Source organism: Callospermophilus lateralis, chromosome 10 (genome assembly GCF_048772815.1).
Source record: "Callospermophilus lateralis isolate mCalLat2 chromosome 10, mCalLat2.hap1, whole genome shotgun sequence".
Classification (NCBI taxonomy): Eukaryota; Metazoa; Chordata; class Mammalia; order Rodentia; family Sciuridae; genus Callospermophilus; species Callospermophilus lateralis.
The window spans coordinates 57,434,953-57,462,651 of NC_135314.1; the positions used below are offsets into that span (position 1 = coordinate 57,434,953).

Below are 27,699 nucleotides of genomic sequence, written 5' to 3' on the forward strand. Positions count from 1 at the left end.
TAGAAATGATGAATGTTTGAGGAGATAAATATGTTTAGCTTGACTTAAACATTAATATAATGCATATATGTTATTGAACATTATATGACACGATTAACCTGTACAACTTTTATGCTTTTGTGTATCAGATAAAAATAAAAAATTAGGGCTGGGGTTGTGGCTCAGTGGTAGAGTGCTTGCCTCACATGTGTGAGACACTGGGTTCTATTCTCAGCACCACATAAAAATAAATAAGTAAAATAAAGGTATTGTGTCCATCTACAACTTGAAAAATATTTATAAAAAATAAAAAATACAGTAAAAATAAAACACTGACAACATTCTTAGAAATGCAATAAAACTTATTGTGAGAGCTTTCAAGTGAAAAAAATTCCCTTCATTATAGTGATAAGGGAGAGATTTGGAGACTTTGAGAAATAGACAGTTATACTGGAAATGTTTATAAATAACAGCATGTCTGCTTGACTAACACAACTAGAATTACAAGCCCTCTGCTGTGTCTGATAAGTATAAGAGTGGGCTAGCAGTATTGTTCCTTTTTTTCTTTTTTAGTACTCTAGATAAAAAATTATGATTTGTGGAAATTATATGAATAACTATAATGAATGCGTAGTTTTTTCTAAAGAAAAGTTTATCGGAGATTGAAGGAAGATGATAGCGGGTAGGAAGGGAGTACCACTGTGACCTGTGCCACTGTTCCAGTAGTGAGTGAATTCAGAACGACCAGATGCTGTCTTGTTAGGAATAATCAGCGAAGTTGGTCTACAATGAAACCTAAGGCAAGAGTTTGATCATCTGAGGTGCAGGGACATGGCTCAGACGCCAGTAAATCTGAGCCACCCCATGCTTGGAGGTACTGGCTAGCTGAACAGCAACCCGCCGCAGTTGGCAGTGATTGAGCACTGTGGAGACCTGCCAGCAAGCATAAAGAAACGGAACTTCGGATCCTGTGAAGATCTGCCAACCGTGCCTCAACAGGGCATCAGATGGAGATCTGAAGTTGAGATGTAGGAGAGAAACAGCCCAGATTCACCCTCCTCACGGGACACCTGGGGCAGAAACCGGTGGTCACCATATTGGAGAAGAGACGCCATCAGGGTTTGAAAGATTGGATCACACTGCAGCAAATTTGGTTACAGAACAGGTGTATGAACCTCAGCCCCTCCCGCTCCATACAGCTGGGAAAACTCAAAGAATCTCTCCCCAGCTGTCCGTGGGCATGAATATCAGAGCCGAGGGAAACTGAAAAGGCACCTGACCTCCAACTAACCCTCCCACCAGCAGTGAAAACCGAAATCTTTCTCTCCAGCTCTCGGGGTGCATGGCTATCAGAGGGAATCAGACAGAATAGGCTGTGGGTTTCCAACTCCCGAACTCCACAGCCATGAGGACTGGGTGAATAACAAAGACAGCGCCTAATCGTTCAAGAGAGCAGTGCATCCAGGAAACTGCATGCCCAGAGTGTAGCTAGAACTGTGGAGAAGTGCCTGGCGGGCAGGAGAAGAAAGGGGGCTAGAGTCCAGGAGCAACCCTAAGCGACCGGGATGAGAGAGACACCAGGCTGGGGATGGAGAGCCACCTCACACGGATTGCTTCCTACATTCTGAGGGCAGAGACTTAGCCCAGAAAGCACAGGTCCACCTACTGGAAGAGAAGAAAATAGAAATCGAAGAGTGCATTTTTTTCTCTCTCTCTTTCTATTTCTTGATTTCTTCCTTTCCTTTCCCCTACCTTTCCTCCCAAGCATTACTACTTCTATTACATGTAATTTACTAAATACAAATAGGTGAATGTTTTGAGGCTGTCTATATGCTCCTAAGTACTTAGCTACCCCCCAAATTCTCCTGTCTATTCCCAAATTCTCCTGTTAATATCCCCCTTCATTAGTATCATCCAAAGTAGCTAAGATACACTGACCCCCATACCATCACATCTTTCGACCTAAACATAAAGTCCTCAGTTCTCTATACACCATCAGAATCTGTATGCCTTTTATGAAACTAATGAATCTACTTTAAATTACAATTAAACCCAACATCTCTAGACATTGTCTCCCATCACAAAAGAGAGATCTCAGAGCTATACAAAACCAAAACAAATGTATAGGAGAAAATAGTAACAGCAGTCACACAGAGCTGGAAAGAAACGTAAGCAACATGAAAAAAGGAGTAAAAGGAACAAAAACAATGCAGGACAGCTTAAATTTACAGGAGATGCTAGACACAGCAGAGAGATGGTCAGATAAAGATTTCAAGACATACATGATTCAGTTGGTATGGAGTCTTAAAGAGGATACTGGACAGCAAATGCAAAGAATGAAAGATCACTTTGACAATGAATTACATAAACAAATCCAAGAAGCAAAAGAACAACTCTACAGTGAGATAGAGGTTGTTAAAAAAATCAAACAGAAATCCTGGAAATGAAGGAAACTATAAACCAAATTAAAAACTCAAATGAGAGTATCACCAGTAGAGTAGACCAAGTAGAAGTCAGAACATCAGACAACGAAGACAAATATATCATCTTGAAAAGAGTCTAGTCAACTCAGAAAGGCTGGTAAGAAACCATGAGCAAAACATCCAAGAGATATGGGATATCATAATAAAACAAATTTAAGAGTCATTGGTATAGAGGAAGGTATAGAGGTCCAAACCAAAGAAATGAACAATCTGTTAAATAAAACAATTTTAGAAAACTTTCCAGACATGAAAAATGAAATGGATGTCCCAAACCTAGAAGCCTACAGGACGCTGAATGTACAAAACCACAAGAGACCCACATCAAGACAAATTATTATGAAGAAATCCAACATACAGAACAAGCAGAGAATATTAAAAGCTACAAGAGAAATGAGGCAGATTACATTTAGGGGTAAACCAATTAGGTTAACGGCTGATTTTTCATCACAGACTCTGAAAGTGAGAAGATCCTGGAACAACATATTTCAAATGCTGAAAGATAATGGGTGCCAACCAAGAATATTGTATCCAGCAAAATTAAGCTTCAGGTTTGACAACGAAATAAAAACTTCCATGATAAACAAAAGTTAAAAGAATTTGCAGCCAGAAAACCACCACTGCAAAGCATTTTGGGCAAAACACTACACGAAGAGGAAAAGAAAAACAACAACCAAATCAACAGTGGGAAGTAGCTCAGTAAAGGGGAAAAACTAAGCAAAGAGGAAAAACAAACCAAATTAAAAAACAAAAAAAAAACCCCAAACATGACTGAAAGTACAAACCATATATTAATAGTAACCCTAAATGTTAATGGCTTAAACTCACCAATTAAGTGACATAGGCTAGTAACCTGGATTAAAAAAAAAAAAACAAAACAACAGATCCAACAATATGCTGCCTACAGGAGACTCATCTGATAGGAACAGACATACACAGGCTGAAGGTGAAAGTTTGGGAAAAATCATACCACTCACATGGATCATACCACTCAAGCAGGGTGGTATGGCCATACTCAAATAAAATTGACTTCAAGCCTAAGTTAATCAAAAGGGATAAAGAAGGACACTATATACTGTTAAAGGGAACCATTCACCAACAAGACATAATAATCATACATATATGTGCCCCAAACAATGGTGCTGCTATGTTCATAAAACAAACTCTCCTCAAGTTCAAGAGACAAATAGACCACAACACAATAATTATGGGTGACTTTAACACACCTCTCTCATCACTGGACAGATCTTCCAAGGAAAAGTTGAATAAAGAAACTATATGCTGTCATGTATGACTAAAAAAATAAAAATAAATCATATGGTAAAAAAAGAAACAATAAAACAATTAATAACCTAGACTTAACTGACATATAGAGAATATATCAACTTCATCAAGAGGATATGCTTTTTTCTCAGCAGCACATGGATTCTTCTCAAAAATAGATCATATATTATGCCATAGGGCAACTCTTAGCAATTATAAAGGAGTAGAGATAATACCATGCATCTTATCCAATCATAATGGAATGAAATTAGAAATCAACTATAAAAGATGGAAGAAAAACTCCTACATCACTTGGAGAATGAACAATATGTTACTGAATGAACAATGGATTACAGAAGACATCAAGGAGGAAATTAAAAAATTCTTAGAGATAAATGAAAACACAGACACAGCATATCAGAATCTATAGGACACTATGAAAACAGTACTAAGAGGAAAAATCATTGCTTGGAGTTCATTCCTCAAAAAAAGAAAAAAACCAACAAATAAATGATCTCACACTTCATCTCAAAGCCCTAGAAAAAGAAGAGCAAAACAACAGCAAATGCAGTAGAAGGCAAGAAATAATTTAAATCAGAGCTGAAATCAATGGAATCGAAATAAAAGAAACAATTGAAAAAATTGACAAAACTAAAAATTGGTTCTTTGAAAAAATAAATAAGATCGGCAGACCCTTAGCCATGCTAACGAAGAGAAGAGAGAAAACTCATAGCATACAGGATGAAAAAGGCAATATCACAACAATCACTTCAGAAATACAGAAGATAATTAGAAATTATTTTGAAACCTTATACTCCAATAAAATAGAAGATAGTGAAGGCATCGATAAATTTCTTAAGCCATATGATCTGCTCAGATTGAGTCAGGAGGATATACACAACTTAAACAGACCAATATCAATGGAGAAAATAGAAGAAGCCATCAAAAGACTACCAACCAAGAAAAGCCCAGGACTGGATGGGTATACAGCAGAGTTTTATAAAACCTTTAAAAAGAACTAATACCAATACTTTTCAAGCTATTTCAGGAAATAGAAAAAGAGGGAGTACTTCTAAATTCATTCTACGAGGCCAACATCACCCTGATTCCTAAACCAGACAAAGACACTTCAAATAAAGAAAACTACAGACCAATATCTAATAAATATAGATGCAAAAATCCTCAATAAAATCCTGGCAAATCAGATACAAAAACAATCAAAAAGATCATGTACCATGATCAAGTAGGATTCATCCCTGGGATGCAAGGCTGGTTCAATATACGGAAATCAATAAATGTAATTCACCACATCAATAGACTTAAATATAAGAACCATATGATCATCTCGATAGATGCAGAAATAGCATTTGACAAAATACAGCATCCCTTTATGTTCAAAACACTAGAAAAACTAGGGATAACAGGAACTTACCTCAACATTGTAAAAGCTATTTATGCTAAGTCTCAGGCTAGCATCATTCTAAACAGAGAAAAATTGAAGGCATTCCCTCTAAAATCTGGAACAAGGCAGGTATGCCCTCACTCACCACTTCTATTCAACATAGTTCTCGAAACACTGGCCAGAGCAATTAGACGAAAAAAATTAAAGGCATAAAGATAGGAAAAGAAGAACTTAAATTGGCATTATTTGCAGATGACATGATCCTATACCTAGCAGACCCAAAAGGTTCTACCAAGAAACTTCTAGAACTAGTAAATGAATTCAGCAAAGTGGCAGGATATAAAATTAACATGCATAAATCAAAGGCATTTTTGTATATCAGTGACAAATCCTTTGAAATGGAAATGAGGACAACTACCCCATTCACAATATCCTCAAAAGAAAAACTTTGGGAATCAACCTAACATAGAGGTGAAAGATCTATACAATGAAAACTACAGAACCCTAAAGAGAGAAATAGAAGAAGACCTTAGAAGATGGAAAGATATACCTTGTTCATGGATAGGCAGAATTAATATCATTAAAATGGCGATATTACCAAAAGTACTCTGTGGGTTTAATGCAATGCCAATCAAAATCCCAATGGCATTCCTCACAGAAATAGAAAAAGCAATCATGAAATTCATCTGGAAATATAAGAGACCCAGAATAGCTAAAGCAATTCTAAGCAGCAAGAGTGAAACAGGTGGTATAGCGATACCAGATTTTAAACTATACTACAGAGCAATAGTAACAAAATCAGCATGGTACTGGTACCAAAACAGGCGGGTAGACCAATGGTACAGAGACCAATCCACAAAATTACAACTACCTTATATTAGACAAAGGTGCTAAAAGCATGCAATGGAAAAAGGATAGCATCTTTAACAAATGGTGCTGGGAGAACTGGAAATCCATATGCAACAAAATGAAACTGAATCCCTTTCTCTCACCATGCACAAAAGTTAACTCAAAGTGGATCAAGGAGCTAGGAATCAAACCACAGACTCTGCATCTAATAGAAGAAAAAGTTGGCCCTAATCTCCATCTCGTGGGGTCGGGCTCCAAATTCCTTAATAGGACACCTATAGCACAAGAGTTAAAATCAAGAATCAACAAATGGGACGTATTCAAACTAAAAAGTTTTTTTCTCAGCAAGAGAAATAATATGTGAGGTAAATAGGGAGCCTACATCCTGGGAACAAATTTTTACTCCTCACACTTCAGATAGAGCTCTGATCTCTAGAGTATACAAAGAACTCAAAAAGTTAAACAACAACAAAAAACAAATAACCCAATCAACAAATGGGCCAAGGACCTGAACAGACACTTCTCAGAGAAGGATATACAATCAATCAACAAATACACTAAAAAATTCTCACCATCTCTAGCAATCAGAGAAATGCAAATTAAAACTACTCTAAGATACCATCTCACTCCAGTAAGAATGGCAGCCATTATGAAGTCAAACAATAACAAGTGCTGGCGAGGATGTTGGGAAAAATGTACACTTGTACATTGCTGGTAGGACTGCAAATTGGTGCAGCCAATTTGGAAAGCAGAATGGAGATTCCTTGGAAAGCTGGGAATGGAACCACCATTTGACCCAGCTATCCCCCTTCTTGGACTATACCCAAAAGAGCATACTACAGGGACACAGCCACATCAATGTTTATAGCAGCACAATTCACAATAGCTAGACTGTGGAACCAACCTAGATGCCCTTCAATAGATGAATGGATAAAAAAATGTGGCATTTATACACAATGGAATATTACACAACACTAAAAAATAATAAGATCATGGCATTTGCAGGGAAATGGATGACATTAGAGCAGATTTTGCTAAGTAAAGTTAGCCAATTTCTAAAAAACAAATGCCGAATGTCTTCTCTGATATAAGTGGGGGGGTGACTCAAAATAGAGTAGGGAGGAAGAGCATGAGAAGAAGATTACCACTAAATAGGGAAGAAAGGTTGGAGGGAATGGGAGGGAGCAGGGGAATTGCACAGAAGATGGAAGGAGACCCTCATCATTATACAAAATACATGTATGATGATATGAGGGGGAAGGAAGTAAAAAAAGAGAGAAATGTGTCAAAAGTAGATTGGGTAGAGAGAGGTGATGGGAGGGGAGGGGAGGGGAGGGGGGGATAGGAAGGGTAGCAGAATAAAATAGACACTAGTATTGCTGTATGTATATACGCGGCTGTATAACCAATGTGATCCTGCAATCTGTACACGTGGAAAAATGAGAATTCATACCCCATTTGATTCAAACATATGATATGTCAAGATCATTGCATTGTCATGAGCATCTAATAAAGAAAAGAAAAGTTTATCATTGTCTAAGTGGCTTTCTTTTAACATCTTTATAGTACATGCTACATAAAATGATAGAGAAATGTAATACTGCAAGCATTGTAATCATATAGACTTGATTTAAATTCAAGTTTTGCTAGTAGTTATGTAAGCTTAGGCAAGTTTGAGTTTTTTGTGCCCTTAATTTATCAAATTTTAAAGTGGGAATAATATCATAGACTTTATCTTAGATAACATGTAAAAATCCTATGACATAGTGTCTGACACATAAAAAAAGGTCAACAAATGGAATTATAAAATTGATTCTTTTGACATTAATTATATATGTAAAATACTAATATCATAATGATTCCATTAATATTAATACTGAACTAAGGAGAATAATATGTTACTGATTTGCATTTAAAAATGCTATGGTTATTTCACTTAATCAAATTCTTATAAGATTATAGTTATATCTTGGTATCCTTGACAGGTTGGTTCTTAGATCCCCATAGATTACAAAATGCTTGGATGCTTAAGTTCCTTCCATATAATGGTGTGAATTTGCATGTAATCTCTGTACATTCTTCCAAACACTTTAAAACATCTCTTTTACTCTATTGGTATACTGTATTCTTTAGGGAATAAATGATAAGAAAATCTCTACATTCAGTACAGATAGGATTAAAACATTTTTTGAACTGCTGTTGGCTAATCCATGGATATATAACTCATATGGAGAGTCAACTGTATTTATAATTTGATTTTAGATGACATCAACTATATGAGTTGTAATAGTTATTTCATTTAGATACAATAAGATGGAATATTCTACATGAAGTTTGGAGACAATGTTCTGTGGCCAATATTAATGTTAATTAATATTAATACTGAACTAAGGAGAATAATATGTTACTGATTTGCATTTAAAAATTAATGCATTAAAAACCAATGTCCTGTGGTTCAAATGTTAACTTTATGATTTACTAAAATCATAGCCTTGGTTTCTTCTCTGGGAAAAAAAGAAGATTTGGAATAATAATAACAATCTTAAAGAGTTGTTATGAAAATAAAATAATGTGAAAGTTTTTTAACCTCTGAGGAATAATACAAAGATGAATGACTGTATTTTTGTTATTTTAACCATATTAGTAGGATTTAATGCTATGTCTTTTAGTTAGAGTAAAGGAAATGAAAATAAGGTAATTAAATGAAATTTCAACAAACAAAAACTCATATTAGAACAAGCAGACAAAATTTTTAGAAGAAAAATTTATGAAGACCTATTTAATAAAATTAATAGTTTATTTCAGAGTGAGACAATGCTTAAGCCTGTAACCTGCACAAAAAATAAAAATGAAACAGATTTTCTGTACTTTTCATAAAAGATAGGCAAATTTCCATTCCCATATGTACCAACCTTTTTTCTTTTTTGTTAAATAACATACTAAATAATATAATATACATAGTAGAAAAAATAACCCCAGAAAACTATGTTCATTTACATTATTACAATCTTAAGAGGTCTACATGGGTGACAATTGAATGTTTTAAAAATATTTTCATGATAAAAAGAAAAAAAACATTACATATTTTATTGTGTAATGATTTATAAAACAATTTTATAAAATGATTATTAACAAACAAAATGTTGAATGCTGCCAACAGAACTGTATGGTGATTTTTAAGAAAGCCTTTTTGGAAAGCTATTAAATACTTCCATCTAGTTGACTTGCATTATTTATGGATTGGTTGGTAAAATGTTCAGCCAAATGAATGTAACAAAACTTAAAATTGTTGGCTTTTGCCTACCGTACCAAGATCAGCTTTAAGATCTGTTGGCAGACTTAACTTTCTTGATCCTTTAACTGAAACAACAGAAAAAGGAAAAAGGCAGTTGTTAATTATATAAAATTAAAGAGGAATGTGGGGAATAGTATGTTTATTGTATAATTATTAATATTTTGATGAACATTATACTAAGTGAACATGCACGGAAGCAAATATTGTTCCAGTATTAGTTGGATTGCCATTCAGCAGTAAAATTTTAATATGCAACAGAAACATGAGAAAAGCAATTGTTCTTACAGTAAATAGTGAATATCTATATAGTTTCTCTCACATGTGGTGTGAGATGTAATTTCATATTTAATTTTAGACATATCTAATAGGTAAAGAGATATTGCAACAAATAAGATTATATCACAAATGATGATGAAGAGAGTGAAAACTGATGTGCATCTCCTATATTACATGTTAATACATTTTGTTATACTGGACTTTTTACTTTATTATCCATTAAAATTCCAAAATTTTGAGTTTTCTAAGATAGCTACTATATTTGCAATATCTAATCAATTATTGGTAGAGTAGGTATACAAAAAGTGTTTGCTGAATGAATGTTGAGCAGTGAAAGCTGAAAAGTAGTAGTCAATTTTATTCTAAGGAAGGTTGAGCAGAGGAAGAAAATATATTCAAGATTTAGAAAATAAGGAACAAGCAGTATTGGAAATGTATTCAGAATACTTATTAATATTTGTGCCTGAAAGTGGCACTAAGTCTCTTTGAGCACTTTACAATCTGGCATATGAGAGTGATAATCAGTTAGTTTCTCTTCATTGCTCTAGATGTTAGAACTAAGACAAATTGGCAAATGGTAAGGAAAGTAGATTGAGTTTGAATAGAAGGAAATTGTTGCAATGAGCCCATGAAAATGCAGCTTTCCAAATTTTATTTTGTTACTGCTATCTAAGCAAAAGCATACACACCAGTCTCATTTCATAATGTTAGCCAAAGGAGAAAAAATGGAAATAGAAACCTCTATTGGCTTAGCAATCTGCACAGGAAAGAGAGCTGAAGAATCTTGGCTCAAAGGAATCTTAGAGGTCATGTAGTACAATATCCTATAAGCAAGTATTTCTCCTACAATATTCTTGACATTCTATCTGTTTGACTAATTCCATTATATAAATCTTCAAAGATATAAAAACATTTTAATTATGATTTTGAGTCACTAAAATTGCTATAAAATTTCCTTCTATTTTTGCTCAAACTTCTTTTCTATACCATTTATCAATCTGTCAGAGTTCTAACTTTTCAATCAGTGAAGAGTAACTGATTCCTGCTCTCACATACCAGACTGTCAAGCACCTGAAGAGGAAATTTGTCTTTTAAGAAGTGTTACATGCTACACTGATATCAAGAGGTTGGAAGATCACATTTTGAGCAACAACATTTTAACATTTCATGAATATTAATCAACTATAGTACTTCTACCTGGGACCCTTCTACAAGAAGCATTTTCCACAAACAAGAAGGCATATTGTCTTTAGTTGTTCAATTGGATGTAAATATAGATATTGATACAGAAATGGATAGGATAGCTATATCACTTTTTCGGGTTTTAAAAAGTGTTTATGATTACATTTTCTCAAGTTAATGTGATTTTCTGGCTCCTTTCTTGATTAATTTAAAACTTTCCCTCATAATCTCTGATCTACCAGGAATAGAAGCTGGTAGTTATAAAAATAATATAAGTATATAGTACTGTAATTTTTTTGCTCTAGACAATAGAACTTCCTAAGATTCCACTGTCTTTTCCAGAGTGACACATATTTGATTCATAATGAAAAAGCCTCCTTAAGTCACACTGAGCAATCTCATGTAGGATGATTTTTTAAAATCTTTCACACCTTGAATAACTGCCTGTCTTGGCTCACAGAAAGTAATACAGCAAATGTTCAAACATTTAGCTGAGGTCAGTGAATGTTGTTTTTAAGCATAAATTAGACTTAACACAGTTTCATTTCTTATGATCCTAGTCCTGTTAGATTCTGGACACATTGTCAGGAAATTATTATTAATTTAACATAATGTGACACACTTTTTGAAAATAAAAATAAAATTATAGATAAGGGAAATCAAATTAATCAAATTATTCATTAAAAAGGTGAACTTTATTCCATGTAAATTGAATCTCAATAAATCTGACTTTTAAAAAATTCGAAGGAAAGCATCCCCACAGATAGCATTAATCACTTACCTAATCACATCTATCAATTTATGACCTACCTAGAAATTTTAAAGATGATATGGGAGACAAAAGATGATGCAAATGAGGGAAAGGACTGGCTTATAGCAAAATACAAATTAACATTATCTATAAACTCAGGCCTAAAGATCAGATGAGACCAGGCTCCACAATGCCACCAGATTATGAATCTTTGCAAAACTATTCATATCTATTCTTATGTTCATGCCTCACAAACTTAGGTTCAATTATAGTAAGGAGGCAGGGTAAATAGTTTGATGGCTTACATAGCCTATGCCAGAATGAGGTTTTATGCATACCCTAAATATGAACAGAACTTCAGACATTACAACATAATTTTGCCTAGATGTCTTCATGTGTCTTGATTGTATCAAATCCCTCACTTATTAATTCACAGACAATGGAGAGTGCAACTTGGTTTATCAGAAGAATGTCATACTGGCTTCAAACAGGTCTTAATCAGATCCTTGGTTCTACACCTGAATCAAAATTTTAGGAATGGGTTAAACCCTTTCTCAAAATGTGAACATGGCTACTAGTTTAATGGGAAAAAGCATAGAGATTAGAAATCTCTAATTCAAAGTTGCTGATTGGTTGTTTCTTAACTGAATTTATTTTTTTATCTTCAGTAGAAGGATTTCTACCTTGCTATGGCTAAGTTACAACTAATATTTGGAAGTCTAGAATGGTCAAGGGGAATAAACAAAGTCTGTTTAGCCATGGGTTTTAGGTCATGGGTATTCACCTTGAGTTTCCTTAGGCCTTGCATGTTTACCACTGCTTTTATGATAACCACTACCATGTGTTATTGAGCATCTATGTTCTGGGTCCTAGCAATCATTTAAGGTTAAGCAATTTGCTAAAGTTATAATAATAGAAAGATAGAAGGTGACAGGTTAAGGTTATTTTTTTCTGCTAAAGCCATGCCTAAGCAACACAGTCTTCATGACACAGAAGATACCACCTATATGGTCTAGGTATCTTCTTTAAATAAATAAATCTATTTTAAAATTAAAAGTTGTTTGATTAAAAGGTTTTAATTAAAACATATGATTAAAATTCATTTTATGTATTAATTTATTTATGGATTAATTAATCAACTGGATGGAATATAGTAATGAATTTCATTTGTCTCTATCTTCACTAAGCCAGAAACAAATAGAGCAAAAACATCTGTTATGTATACAGGCAAAGTTAAAAAATAAAGCATTTTGGGATCAACACGCTATGGTGAAGCCCTGAAAGGACTACATGATTCTAATTTTGTTGGCGTCCCTCCTCTTTTAAAACATTTTTCCGAAAGTGGCTAAGATAAAGCTGGGCAAAGAGATATTGTCTTCTGAATTTGCTCCAGCATAAACACGTTAATTTCATGACTCTATCATTACCTTAAAATATATAATTATATTTAGACAGTGTTAATGAATCAATGATTATATCAGTGATTATGAAACTTTATGTTTAATTTGATATCTATCCTCAATTATAAACTTACAGAGATAAACCCATGTTTTTTAAAACATACAAGGCTTATTAATTTGAGACCAAACAATTAGAGGAACTTAAAGAATAATATTTGGATTCAGACTAAGTCATTATTAAAGAGTAACCTTGGGCAAATAACAGAAATTTTCCCTTAATCAATTTTTCCACTCCCCAAAATGAGAACAATATCAACCTTTTGGGGGTTGTTGTAAGGATTAAATAAGATGATAGACATAAAAAATACATTGTTGGTTCTAAAGTACTGTATAAATATAGATTATAGTTTTTAAGCAGTGTTTAATAAGTCTAAAATGTGATAAAATGTTGATTATATGAACTATAAAAAACTAAAAATGATTTTCAAAATTAATTTTTCCTAGAACTTAAGTGGGAAACTATTTTCTGCTAATGTTTCATGTAAAGTATTTTTAAAATTCTTATGAATTTCTTTGTTTAAAACACTGTTTCTTCATGACTCAGCTACTTCTTTCTCATGGCACAGATATTATTCATAGTGAATAGTTTTTTTTTATTCTCATAATGTTTATTCTCATTTAATGAATGAGTATCAGCAAAAAGTAGGTTTTATAACCAAATATAACTATCTTCGAATTCTACCTCTATTCACTTAAAATCTCTAAGCTTTAGCTTTCTTTTGAAAGGTATATCCAGTGTGTTATACTACAAAAACAAAAGAAAATTACTACTGGGAAAATTAAATTGTTAATAACATTTATCTTTATCTTCATTGGCTATTGACTTTGAGTTCTACAACATTAATAATTCCTTAAAGTTGTAAATCTGGAAACACCATTTTTCCTTGAAGGCTTAATTTAAGAAGGCTGTGCCATTTGTATTTGTGTCTGTTTGGTCCCAATAAGCAGCATCAAATGTCAATGATTGTGCATAAAATTGAGATTCTAGAACTTTCTAAAGGGACAAGTCTTTGGTGGAGTTTCCATGATTACCACAGGTGTTGCTGATTATAGAAAATATTTCATTGTATTATAAAGAATTATGGATAATTTTTGAAAATCTCAGTATTTTTGAGCTCTTAATTTTCTCTGAATTTTATGTTTACCCATCCTTATTTTTTTATAGGCTTGATGAGATCATTCAGATTTTGAGTGGGGGAAAAACCCAGAAAAATCCTATGGAATATTTCAAAACTTTTCACAAAAGTTGTGTAATCATCATCTCTGTTTTAAACAACTGCTTCAGGTACTCTGTCCTCATTTACCATGACAGAATTGTTTTCAGCAAAATAAATGAGAAAATCTTGAGAAAAAATTTAAAATTTAAAAATTTATAAAAAATTTATAAAATTGTGGAGATACAAATATTTTGTTTGTTCATAAAAAAAATTTTCACCTTCACCTGGCAAGTGATGTACTTGATTCCTCTGTCTCACAGCTGGTATTTCATTCCTATAAAAGCCTGCTGCTGCCTCAGGAGTTCTGGTAGCAAGTCCTAAAGAAGGGAACACAAAACTATTGGCATGTAATTTCTTAGTGAAATTTCAAGTGAATCAATAATTTTTGCCTTAAAGGTAACTACATGGAAAGGTCTCTGTTTGTTCCTTTATCTAAAATAAACAGGTACTGAACACAACAGAGGACTGTTTGTAAGGAAGAACAAAATTCTTTGGAGAAAGTAGTGGATGTTAGACACAAAGAATTGCACAGAAGGAACAGTCAAATGTGGCCTTAAGATGCACCTCTTCATTTGACAAAATACAGCACACCTTCATGTTCAAAACACTAGAAAAACTAGGGATAACAGGAACAAAATTCCACATTGTAAAAGTATATATGCTAAACCCAAGGCCAATATCATTCTAAATGGAGAAAAATTGAAAGCATTTCCTTTAAAAACTGGAACAAGACAAGGATGCCCTCTTCCACCACTTCTATTCAACATCATATTTTAAACTCTAGCCAGAGCAATTAGACAAAAGAAAGAATTAAAGGCATATAAATAGGTAAAGAACTCAAACTATCACTATATGCTGATGACATGATTCTATATCTAGAAGATCAAAAAAATTCCACCAGAAAACTTCTACAACTAGTAAATGAAGTCAGCAAAATAGCAGGATATAAAACCAACACCCATAAATCAAATGCATTCCTATACATCAGCAATGAATCCACTGAAAGAGAAATTAGGAAAACTACCACATTCACAGTAGCCTCAAAAAAACAAACAAAAAAAAACACAAAAAACAAAAAACAAAACTGGAATCAATCTAACAAAAGAGGTGAAAGACCTCTACAATGAAAACTACAGAACACTAAAGAAAGAAATTGAAGACAATCTCAGAAGATGGAAAGATCTCCCTGCTCCTGGATAGGCAGAATTATTATTGTCAAAATAGCCATACTACCAAAAGCATTATACAGATTTAATGCAATTCCTATTAAAGTCCCAATGACATTCTTCATAGAAATAGAAAAAGCAATCATAAAATTTATTTGGAAAAATAAGAGACCCAGAATAGCTAAAGCAATCCTTAGCAAGAAAACTGAAGCAGGAGACATCACAATACCAGACCTTAAACTATACTACAGAGCTATAGTAACAAAATCAGCATGGTATTGGCACCAACATAGACTTATAGACCAATGGTATAGAATAGAGGACACATAGAGAAACCCACATAAATACAGTTATGTCATACAAAGGTGCCAAAAACATTCACTGCAGAAAAGGTAGCCTCTTCAACAAATGGTGCTGGCAAAACTGGAAATTCATATGTAGCAAAACGAAATTAAATCTCTCTCTCTCATCCTTCACAATAATCAACTCAAAGTAGATCAAAGACTTAGGCACCAGAACAGAGACCATGCACCTAATACAAGAAAAAATAGGCCCAAATCTTCGCCATGTTGGCTTAGGATCTGACTTCCTTTACAAGACTCCTAAAGCGCAAGAAGTAAAATCAAGAATCAATAAATGGGATGGATTCAAATTAAAAAGCTTCTTCTCTGCAAAGAAAACAATTAATAATGTGAGGAGAGAGCCTAAAGATTGGGAGAAAATCTTTACTACATGCCCCTCTGGGAAAGCATTAATCTATAGGATATATAAAGAACTCAAAAAACTTAACACCAAAGAAAGCCAAATAACCCAATCAATAAATGGGCTGAGAAACTGGACACTTCACAGAAGAATAAATACAATCAATCAACAAATATATGAAAAAGTGTTCAACATCTCTAGCAATTAGAGAAATACAAATCAAAACTACACAAATACTTCATCTCACACCTGTCAGAATGGCAATCATCAAGAACACAGGCAACAATAAATGTTGGTGAGAATGTGGGGAAAAAGGTACACTCATACATTGCTGGTGGGACTGAAAACTGGTGCAACCACTATGGAAAGCAGTATGGAAATCCTCAGAAAACTGGAAATGGAACTACCATTTGACCTAGCTATCCCACTCCTTGGTTTATACTCATACTCAAAGGGCTTAAAATCAGCATACTACAGTAATTCAGCCACATCAATGTTTATAGCAGCTCAATTCACAATAGCTAAACTATTAAACCAACATAGGTGTCCCTCAATAGATGAATGGATAAAGAAAATGTGGTGTGTGTGTGTATGTGTGTGTGTATACACTCAATGGAATATTACTCAGCTTTAAAGAAGAGTATAATTATGCCATTTGCCAGTAAATGGATGGAAGTTGGAGAATATCATGCTAAGCAAAATAGGCCAATCCCACAAACCCAAAGGCCAAATGTTTTCTCTAATAAGGCAAGGTGCACTAGAGAAGAATAGCATTACCTTAGATTAGGCAGAAGGAAGTGATGGAAGGGGAGGGGAGAGGATGTAGGGATAGGAAAGACAATAGAATGAAACAGAATTATTGCTTTATGTATGTGACTACATGACCAATATGATTCTGCAACATGTACACTAAGAAAAATGAGAAATTATATCTCACCTATGTATGATATATCAAAGTGCATAAATGCATTCTACTGTCATGTATAACTAATTAAAACAAATAAAAAATTATTAAAGAATTAAAAAAAAACCAGCTCTCACCTATACCCAACAACATAAGCTGGGTACTCTGTTGTTAGTATTCTGTGATGCTAACCTTTTGATATTTTAATGTATTTAAATATTTCTGTTACCCAAGCCTTCATTTGAACTTGGTAGCTAAATAAGCCTATTGTAGATTAGATTGAGAATTATGACGATGGATGTCAGGGCCTGATGCTGTCTTAGAAAATGACGTTCTTAAGGAAAAAAGGCCCACCTTCTGGGATAGCACAATCCTACAGTTGAAGGTCAGGTTAATTTTCAACTCTCTCCAAAATAGAGGCTATTTTCTTTAAGCAATTGAATTTATGTGCCCAGCAAGGAGAAATAGGGCTCAATGTTAGTACCTGTTCACCATGTTGTAATGCAAGTTTGTATAGAACACAAATTGCACAACATTACCTCATAAAGATTGCATAGCTTAAAAAAGCATTAACAAGTTCAATAATTATTAATGCAAAGCTTATATTGGCAAATAGATTATTCATTTGTGATAAAGTATGTTTATTTTTTTCATTGATTTATCCTAGTGGGTAGCATAATGTCTAACTGTAGAAACTCAAAATTATTTGTTGAATACTTGAGTAAATGAATAAATAATATGAAATTAGAATGTTATCTGGAAAGCTGAGCATTTCAGCATTCTACTTGGCTCACTGGATTCTCTCAGCCCCCAACTCTTTTCTGTTCTCTTTCATTATCCTCAAGGGAATAAACAATGGTCTAAACCTTCAATCTATGTTACCTACAGTATATTGGGGTTATTAAAAGAGTTTCATATCCAGATGGAAATCAGAGCTTAAAATGATTTTTGGTTTCTGGCTTCCCTAATTCCCATCTTTTCTTATTCAGAAACACTTGCATCAGGTTGTCATAAATTTTATTTTTTAAAAAAAATTTAGGAGGGGAGGGGAAGGGGGGATAGGAAGGGCAGCAGAATAGAATAGACATTATGATTGCTGTATGTATATAGGTGACTCTATGACCAGTGTGATTCTGTAATCTGTACAATCAGAAAAATGAGAAATTATACCCCAATTGATTCAAATGTCTGAATTGCCAAGATCACTGTAATGTCATGTGTAGCTAATAAAAACAATTTTTTGGTTGTCAATGGACCTTTATTTTATTTATTTATATGTGTGCAGAATTGAACCCAGTGCCTCACACATCCTAGGCAAGTGCTCTATCCTAGCTCTGTCACCAGTTTTTAGTAGATTCAAATGGGTGGAGGGCTAAGAGCCCCAAAAAGATTTGAATAAGGGAGGTTAACTACTGAAAAAATTAATTTCAAAAAATTCATAGGCAATGGTTCTCAAGTAATCCAGAGACTAGAAGCATATAATTATAATGCACCAATGAAAAAATGGAAAGAATTTAAAAAGAGATACCATAATAAAATTAAAAATTAAATTATGCTAGACAAATAATAGTACAATAGCATGAACAGGAATAGGTTCTGAAAAAGTTATTCCTCAATACTACCACTCCATCATTTGCTTTCCTTTATGTTTCCTCACAGACCTTTCCACAGGAAGATGCTACTTTTATCTAATACATTCTTGGGAGAGTTATGTGATCGAAGCACATGAAATTTTCAGTATATGAGCATTTTTCAATAAAAGTGAGGATTTGATGTATTTTTTTTTTTAAAAAAAACATCATCTGAGATCTTGCTAGAAGTGCAAATCTCAGGCCTCACCCAGATCTACTGAATGAGAATCTCTGGCACTCAGCTATCTGTGTTTTAACTCTCTTCACATGAGTGTGATGCAGGCCATTGAACTAGAGGAAAACAAATTAAAAGTAAGTAAGAAAAGGCAATAAGAGTATTGGCCCTTTAGTACTATTTATACATTTAAAAAGATACAAACATAACAATTGCCATCGTCAGTATTGAAGTGATAAGTGAATCTTATCACTGTACATCAATTCTGCCTCCAGGTAACATAATGAAAAATAGTTAAAACTTTCCTGCTTTGAAGAAGAATACTGGACTGCATCAGAGTTCCTATGAGTCTGCCTTGAAAAGGAAGTGTGGTGGTAGTGATGTTTCCAGATTTCCTTTAATCTTAGAAAAAACATCATAGGCAGAGGGGTAAAAGCAGGATGTCTACTAAAAATTACACTAGTTTTAATAATTGGTTATGAAATATAAAAAGCCTTATCCCTAAAACCAGGAACAAGAAAAATATGTTGCTAACACTACATCTATTCAACATTGCATGAAGTTCCTAGCCAATATCCTCCTTTAAAAAGAAAAAAAAAGAGCTGCTATTTTCACTGGGGACATCACTGGATACACAGACAATCTAAAAGAATTTACAAATTATTAGAATTAAAAAATAAACTTACCAAATTTGCTAGATGAAAGCTAAATATACAAAAATTAATTGTGTTTTATATTTTAGCCACAATTAGAAAAATAAATAAAAATGCATTTGTAATAATGGAATTAAAATAAAAGACAAAGAATAATTCTAAGATGTACAATACTTCTACAAAGAAACTAAAAATAGTGCTGAGACAATATAAAGAACGAACAAAAATGTGGGCTAACAGAAGGCAAAATTCAACATTTTTTCGATTGATTCATATATCCAATAATATTGCAATCAAATCTAAGCATGTTTATATGTGAATTGATAAATTCATTATAAAAGTAATAAAAAAATCTAGACTAGTGATAATGATATTGAAAAACACTGCAAAAACAAAACTGGAGAAACTATATTTTCAGCAATGTTTGTAAAGCTACAATATTTAACACAGTGGTTTGAATAAAGGATAAACACACTGATGGAAAAGAACATGAAGTCTAAACATAAATACAGAGACAGACAGACAGACAGACAGACACACACACACACACACACACACACACACACACACACCTCCTACATGGTAAAATCCACAAATGTGTGGCAAAAGTTTCACTTTAGTGCAGAGAGGGAAATGGTAATTTCCTCAAAAATGGTGATCATTGGATATCTAAATGGTAAAAATGAACCTCAACTCCTTCTTCATGTTATACACAGAAGTAAATTACAAATTAAACTTTAGCTTAAATGTAGAAGGTAAAACAATATGGCTCTTAGAAGAAGACACTGTGGAAGAAAAAGCTTCATGGTCTTGGGATAGAAAACATTCTCTTTAAAAAACAATTGAATAAAATACTTGTAAATTAGCATTAAATGTACATTAGTATTACAATACCAGTTTTAAGGGAAGGAAAGGCAAGCCATGGAGTGGGAGAAGATAGTGATATATATATATATATATATATATATATATATATATATATATATATATATATATATATATATATATATATCACTATCTTCCTATCTCCAAGAAAAGACTTCTACATAGTGTGTGAATGTATGCTAGATAATTCAATGTCAGTTTTGATCTTACAGATATTACATGTGTACACACACTTCCTATAAATAAATCAATCAGCAAAGTTTACAACTCAATAACAATGAGCAAAATAATTAAATATCTTAAAGCAAGGGCATTAATAGACAATGCATATACAAAATCCCATCAAAATTATTAGACATCAAAGAAATGCAATCCAATTTAATTCCGCAATGAGATGTTCTATATACACTTCAAAATGACAATAATTTAAGAAGCACTCTAATATTAAACATTGGTAAATACATGGAACTTTAAAACACTGTAAATGGAAGTAAAATTGGTGAAACTACTTAAGAAAACTCATTATAGTATTTTTTAAAGCCAAACATCTGTACACCTTATATCCCTCAAATTCTACTCAGATATATGTATATCTCTAATTACATATATGTACATATATATATGTGTGTATACACAAATGTAACAGAAATGAGTTTATGTTTGCATTAAAAACATATAAAATGGGTCATATCAACCTTATTTATAATAGTCTCAGACTGAAAATCAACTAAGTCTTCAACAACAAAAAAATTCCATAAATTGATGTATATTCTTAGAATAGAATATTGCAAAGCAATAAAAATGATCCTTAGCAATCCATGGTAGCCAATAACAGTCCTGAGCGTTGTGCCCCTGCACTCAAGAGAAATGTCCAACAGATTCAGTGCCCATAAAATACATAAACTTGGGCCTCTAGGCTGACTATCAAGTACCAGTGGCTGGTATAGGAACAACAGTAATCAGGGAAGTGGCTCCTGCCCCCAAACCTCTTGAGGGTCCACAGCTGAGTCCCAGAACTGCCAGGTGACACACCTGTCATTCAAACATGTGGATCCATAGAAGGAATTTCTTGAAGATAATTAAGCAGCCAGTGGAAAACTTCATGAGTATGAAATACAGCACATATCACAAAAAGCTTTATGGAGGAAACCAGCCACCATTCGCTGTGCCTAGATACAAGCACACCAACCTGCAACTTGCACACTCTAGAGGGGGCAGCAGCCCTGCACCTCCTATGGGCCATTCAGCAGCATTGGAACCAGACCATTATGCCTCTACCTTAGACTGTCCCACACCACACACTCTGAAATATAAATGGTGGTGGTAAATGATACACCAGATTTGACAGTTCTGAGTACATGGAACTTTTCCTTAGGAGAGCACATAAGACTGCATCCCCCTACCCAATAAGGAGTAAACTGGCTCTGCTATGTTACAGACTAGTAGGGATAGTCTCCCCTGACTTATCAGAAAGCTAGTAGGTGCCTAAATGCACTAAAGATCAGAGAGGATCTCCTAGAATTGTATCAGAGGTGTGCTGTTGTAATCACTAACTTCCACACCCAGGAATAAACTTAAAAGTTAAAGTCAAGGAATGGTGTGTATCTTTTACAGGTTCCAAATCCTGATGAAATCCAAATCAGGAAGACTCAATAAGAAATCCTCAACATCAAATAGCTCAGCACAGGATATCATAGATAATTCAATGTCAGTTTTGATCTTACAGATATTACTTTTCATACTGAATTGATGGATGTTCCATTATTGGAACATTGGCTTAGAAGAAAAGAATCATTGAATCATTGGTTTCGAAAAAAACATGAAAATACAAATTAAAGGAATGAAAAAAATTTTCAGAGAAATAATCAGAAAAATTTCCAATACTTGAGAATAAAATGGAAATCCAAAAAGAAGACTCAAATCAACAAAACTGAGGATGAAAAAGGAGAAATTACTATGGAAATTTGTGAAATCCAGAGGATCACCGGGAACTATTTAAAAAACTTACATTCTAATAAATCAGAAAATCTAGAAAATATTGACAAGTTTCTAGACACATACAACTTAACTAAATTGAGCTAATAATATAGAAATACTGAACAAACCAATATCAATCACTGAGATTAAATTAGTAATAAAAGCCTCCCAACAAAGAAGAGCCCAGGACCAGCTAACTTCTACCAGACTTTTAAAGAAGAGCTAATATTAATACTCCTCAAATTAGTCAATGAAATAAGAAGCGAGGGAAGACTCCCAAATTAATTCTATGAAGCCAGTATCACCATTATATCAAAGCCAAGTAAAGATTCACCAAGAAAATAAAACTACAGACCAAAATCCCTGATGAACATAGATGCAAATATCCTTAATAAAATATTGGCAATCTGTGTTTAAAAACACATTAAGAAGATTGAACAACATGATCAAGTTGGTTTTATTCCAGGATGTAAGGTTGGTTAAACAAGTACAAATCAATCAACGGTAATTCACCACATAAACAAAATTAAGGATACAAATCATATGATTATTTCAACTGATGCCATAAAAGCATTCAACAAAATCCCATTTCCATTCATGGCAATAACAGTGAAAAAACTAGGGATAGTAGGAACTTACCTCAACATCATAAAGGCTATATGCAATAAACCCAAGCTAACATCATATTGAACAGAGAAAAGCTAAAATAATTTCCTGTAAAATTTGGAAAAAGTCAAGAATGTTCACGCTCACCAGTCCTATTCAAAATAGCTCTTAAAACTCTAACCAGACCAATCAGACAAGAGAAGAAAATTAAAGTGATACAAATAGGAGAAGAATGCAAATTATCTCTGTTAGCTTATGACATGATTCTATACTTAGAAAACACACACACACACACACACACACACACACACACACACACACGGGGGGGGGGGAACCTCTAACAGAAACTCCAAGAATTGATCAATAAATCTATGAATAAAGTGTCAGGATACAATGCTCAAAACATAAAAGCCAATAACTTTCCTATTAATTCATCCTGTTAATGAATCTCTGAAAAAGAAATCAGGAAAATAATTATACTCAGAGTAGCCTCATGAATACCTGTGAATAAATCTAACCATTGAAGTAAAAAACCTCTACAACAAAAATTATAGAACACTGAAGAAGTTAAGGAAAACCTTAGAAGATGGAAAGATCTCCCTGGAGATAGTGGGTAGGCAGAATTAATATTGTCAAAATGGCCATATTACCAAATATGATCCACAGATTTAATGCATCCCCATCAAAATACCAATTTTATTCTTCACAGAACTAGAACAAACAGTTCTAAAATTCATTTGGAAGAACAATTGACCCAGAATAGCTAAAGTCATCCTGAATAATTACAGCAATGTGGGACACATCACACCGTAGAGATATAGTAACAAAAACAGCAGTATTGGCATAAAAACAGACATGAAGACCAACTGAAAAGAATAATAGACACGGAGACAAATCCACATGGATAGTCATATGATCCTTGACAATGGTTCCAAAATCATACCTTGGAGAAAGGATACCCTTTTTAATAGTGCTAGGAAAATTGGATATCCACATGGAGAAGAATGAAACTAGATTCCTATCTTTCACCCTGCACAAAAGTCAAATCAACGTGGATCAAGGAATTAGACCAGAAACTTTGCACCTGCTAGAGGACATATTCTCAACACTCCAACATATTGGCCCGTCACTGACTTCCTTCACAAGATCCCTAAAGTTCAAGAAATAAAACTAGGAATCAGTAAGTGGTATGGCATCAATCAAAAACATTCTGCCCAGCAAAAGAAAAAAGAATGAAGAGAGTCCACAGAAGGAGGAAGATGTTTGTCAGCTGCTTCTCTGACAGGGGATTAATAGGCAGAATATACATAGAACTCAAAACTTAACATGAAAACTAAACAAAACAAACAACAGAAAACCCCCAAATCCTAATTATAAATGGACAAAAGAACTAAACAGAAAACTGCTTGAAAGAAAAAACATAAATGGCCATATGTGACTATATGAAAAATGTTCAGCATCCCTAGCAATCATCAAAATACAAATCAAAACTGTACTGAGATTTCATCTCATTCCAGTTAGAATGGCAATAATCAAGAATACAAATAACAATAATTGCTGGCAAGGATTTGGGAAACATTTGAGGTATACTTATGCATTGTTTGTGGGGCTTCAATTTAGACAAGAAATGGAACCACACGTGACTCAGATTTGGTACTTCTTGGTATTTCAAATGAACTAAAATCAGCATATATAGTGATAGAGGCGCATCAAAGTTTATATCAGTGCAACTCACAATAGGAATTAGAAAACCAGCTCAGATGCCTGTCAACAGAAGAATGGGTATAGAAAATGTGCTATGTATATACATATACACAGTGGAGTTTTAAACAATCATAAGAAGAATGAAATTTTGTCACTTGCTGGTAAATGGATGGAACTGGAGAACATCATGCTAAATGAAATAAGCCAAAAAGTCAAGTTTTGAATGTTTTCTCTCATATACAAAAGTTGAGAGAAAAAAGGAATGTCATGAAAATAGAAGAGAGACCAATAAAATAGAAGAAAGGAATAGACATGGAGGGAGAAGGGAAGGGCAAGGGGGATATGTTGAGAACAAAATAGACCAAATTACCTATTCTTTATCCTTGACAGGTACAGATCAAGTAATCAGAACACACACACACACACACACACACACACACACACACACATAAACACACACAGTGTATGTATATATTCCCAAGAATCTTTATCCTCATGTTTTAAAATATATTTTTAATGGGTGTTCACTTTACTTGATGTTTTATTCAATACCATATTGCATTATTTTTGTAATTAGATATACATGTTAAAAATGGTAGTTCTGAGGAATGGTATCATTATTTGCTTCTGCACCTATTATGTATATTTCTTATTAAATCAACTCTAGACAAAACTACAATGTTACTGTACATTATCCATTTTATTTGACACTTATTAAGCATTATTAATATATCTGCATACTAACTTTCCATTAAAATGTCTTTAAAATTATTACATTCATAAGTCTGATCTTAATTCTATTTGGGGCCAAGAATATTTTTGAAGACATTTATTTTGATATTTAGAATCAAATTTGCTGATGGTTACATTTTAGAAACTGAATTATAACTACTAAAACCATGAATTAAAAATTTTAAACTACAACAATTTTCAAAATAAAGCAACAGATTACTGCAGTGAATTAACACACACTTGAAAAATACCAATCTTGTTTACCTGAAGTGGGAGACTTGCAACGCTCAAGTTCCAGTGGAACTGGACTATCATTCAACTCAGTTAAACCTGAAAATACAAAGAAAAGAGAGAGAGAGATATAAATTTTGATAGTACTGTATAGGTAATCCTTATTCCTTAGTATAGTTAAGTCTAAAAAGGTCCCCTTTCCTGTGAAAAACCACATTACCATGTCTTTTATATAAAGTATTGTGAACATTTATTTAAAGAAGTGATACAGGAAAAACAGGAGCTATAGCTGATCAACAAAGGAAAAATAAAAATGGATGGTGGAAAGATGCAAATTTTTCTTTATTATTTTTATACTTTAATAAATGATCCAATTTCATCAGAGAATAAAAATGAGAAACAGGGTTTTAAAAGTCATAATAAGATCCTTTATTTCAGGAGAACAGGTTATTGGCCTTTAAAAAATATTTAAAGAGATGCTACAGATTTAAAATTTTGTATTTATTTGTAAAAATGTAGTGCTATATATATTACATACTGATTTGTTCAATTACATCAATGTCATTTTTATAACAAGCACTACATTCGTATTTCCAGTATTTCTTACTTTCTATTTTATGACTTTTCTGAAAAATACAAGGATGAGTACAAAAGTTTAATACATGTTTTTAAATTCTATAAATACACATTCCTATGGAATTTAAAATACCCTTCATCATAGTTCTCTTATTCTTTTTGGAAAGTCTAATATTCTTTTTTCTTTGTAAATAAGTACACAGAGTTTCTGATTGAATACAAGTCCCCTTAATCAGAAACATTTGAACATTTGAGAGCTACTGCAAATAACTAAAATTGTCTTTGTTCATATTCCTTCTTATATCCTCTTTATTCAATTTATACCGATACATTTGCTGTAGTTGCAAAAACAAATAGAATTTGGAGATGAAAAGGTCTCTTGTGATAATGTAACGTAACCCTCATGTTTTATATCTATCTATCATCTATCTGTTTTATCTTAAAAACACACATACACACACACATATGTATTTTTTTCAAAACTGAGTCTTTCAACCCATAAATATGGTATTCTCTCCCATATGAATGATTTTGAAAATATTTTCTTCTGCAATATTTTGTAGATTTCAGTATGGCAGTCTTATACATGGGATTTTTAAAGTCTTCTAATATCATGTCCCAAATTCTTGTTTTTACCAAGTTCAGTAGACTTTTTTGAATATGTTTCTTCATTTGCTGTATAAACTATTTCCAGAAACTACATGATTGTTTTTAATATAGTTTTCATCAGTTATGCTTTATTTTTCTTCTTATTCTCTGGGGGAATGGGACCATATCATTTAGAAGACTCTCCTCTATGTATTATCTTGGTTTTATTTTGTCATGCTGGGTTTGAATCCAGGCTCTCACAAATTGTAGGCAAGCATGAGATCACTGAGATATCTCAAGCGGTTTTTAAAATTTCATTTTAAATCAAGGTCCCACTAAGTTTCCAGACTGGCCTTGCAAATGTGATCCTCCCATCTCAATATCATGAATAGCTGGGATTACCGTTTATTTCCTAATTGTTTACTATCATTTTATAGAAATAAGACTGATATTTACATATTGACATGTTTTCTTCAATCTTACTGAATCCACTTTTTATTTTGCAGCTTTCTTATAGATTCCTTTAGTTTTTCTATATATACCATAATAGCACTTATTTTTAGGTATATTATTTTTTTACCTTGTTTTTGCCCTTACTAGGTTATGAAGTAAAAAGCTGAATAATGATGAGAGTTGATATCCTTCATTTATTTATGATTTTAGGGGGGGAAATATTTAATCTGTTACAACAAAGTATGATGCTATTTATTTATTTTTTCATGAATAGGATTTATTCAATTGAGGAATGTCCTTCTTGTTCCTAGTTTGTGGAAGATTTTTTGTTGTAAGTGAGTGTTCAATTTTGTCCAATTTTTTTACATGTATTGAGATGATCATATTTTTTCCTTTAAATTCTATTTATCAATCATTTTACATTGATTGATTTTTAAATGCTAAATTAGCATTCCTGGGATAAATCTATCTTGTTTATAATGTTTATATTTCTTATATTTATGTGCAATATTCCATTTACTAGTTATTTTATGTATAATTTTTATATCTATGTTCATGAATG

The 27,699-nt window shown here is 33.1% G+C and overlaps 1 protein-coding gene across 4 annotated transcripts in view; it reads right to left on the minus strand.

The window, feature by feature from the left end:
• Stxbp5l (syntaxin binding protein 5L) overlaps window positions 1-27,699 on the minus strand; it is a 326,234-nt gene that overhangs the window by 46,573 nt on the left and 251,962 nt on the right. For all 4 annotated transcript variants that reach the window (XM_076867719.2, XM_076867717.2, XM_076867718.2 and 1 more), the window contains one exon: window positions 25,554-25,619. In XM_076867719.2, coding sequence (XP_076723834.2) covers window positions 25,554-25,619 — 66 coding nt within the window. The remainder of the gene's footprint in view (window positions 1-25,553; window positions 25,620-27,699) is intronic.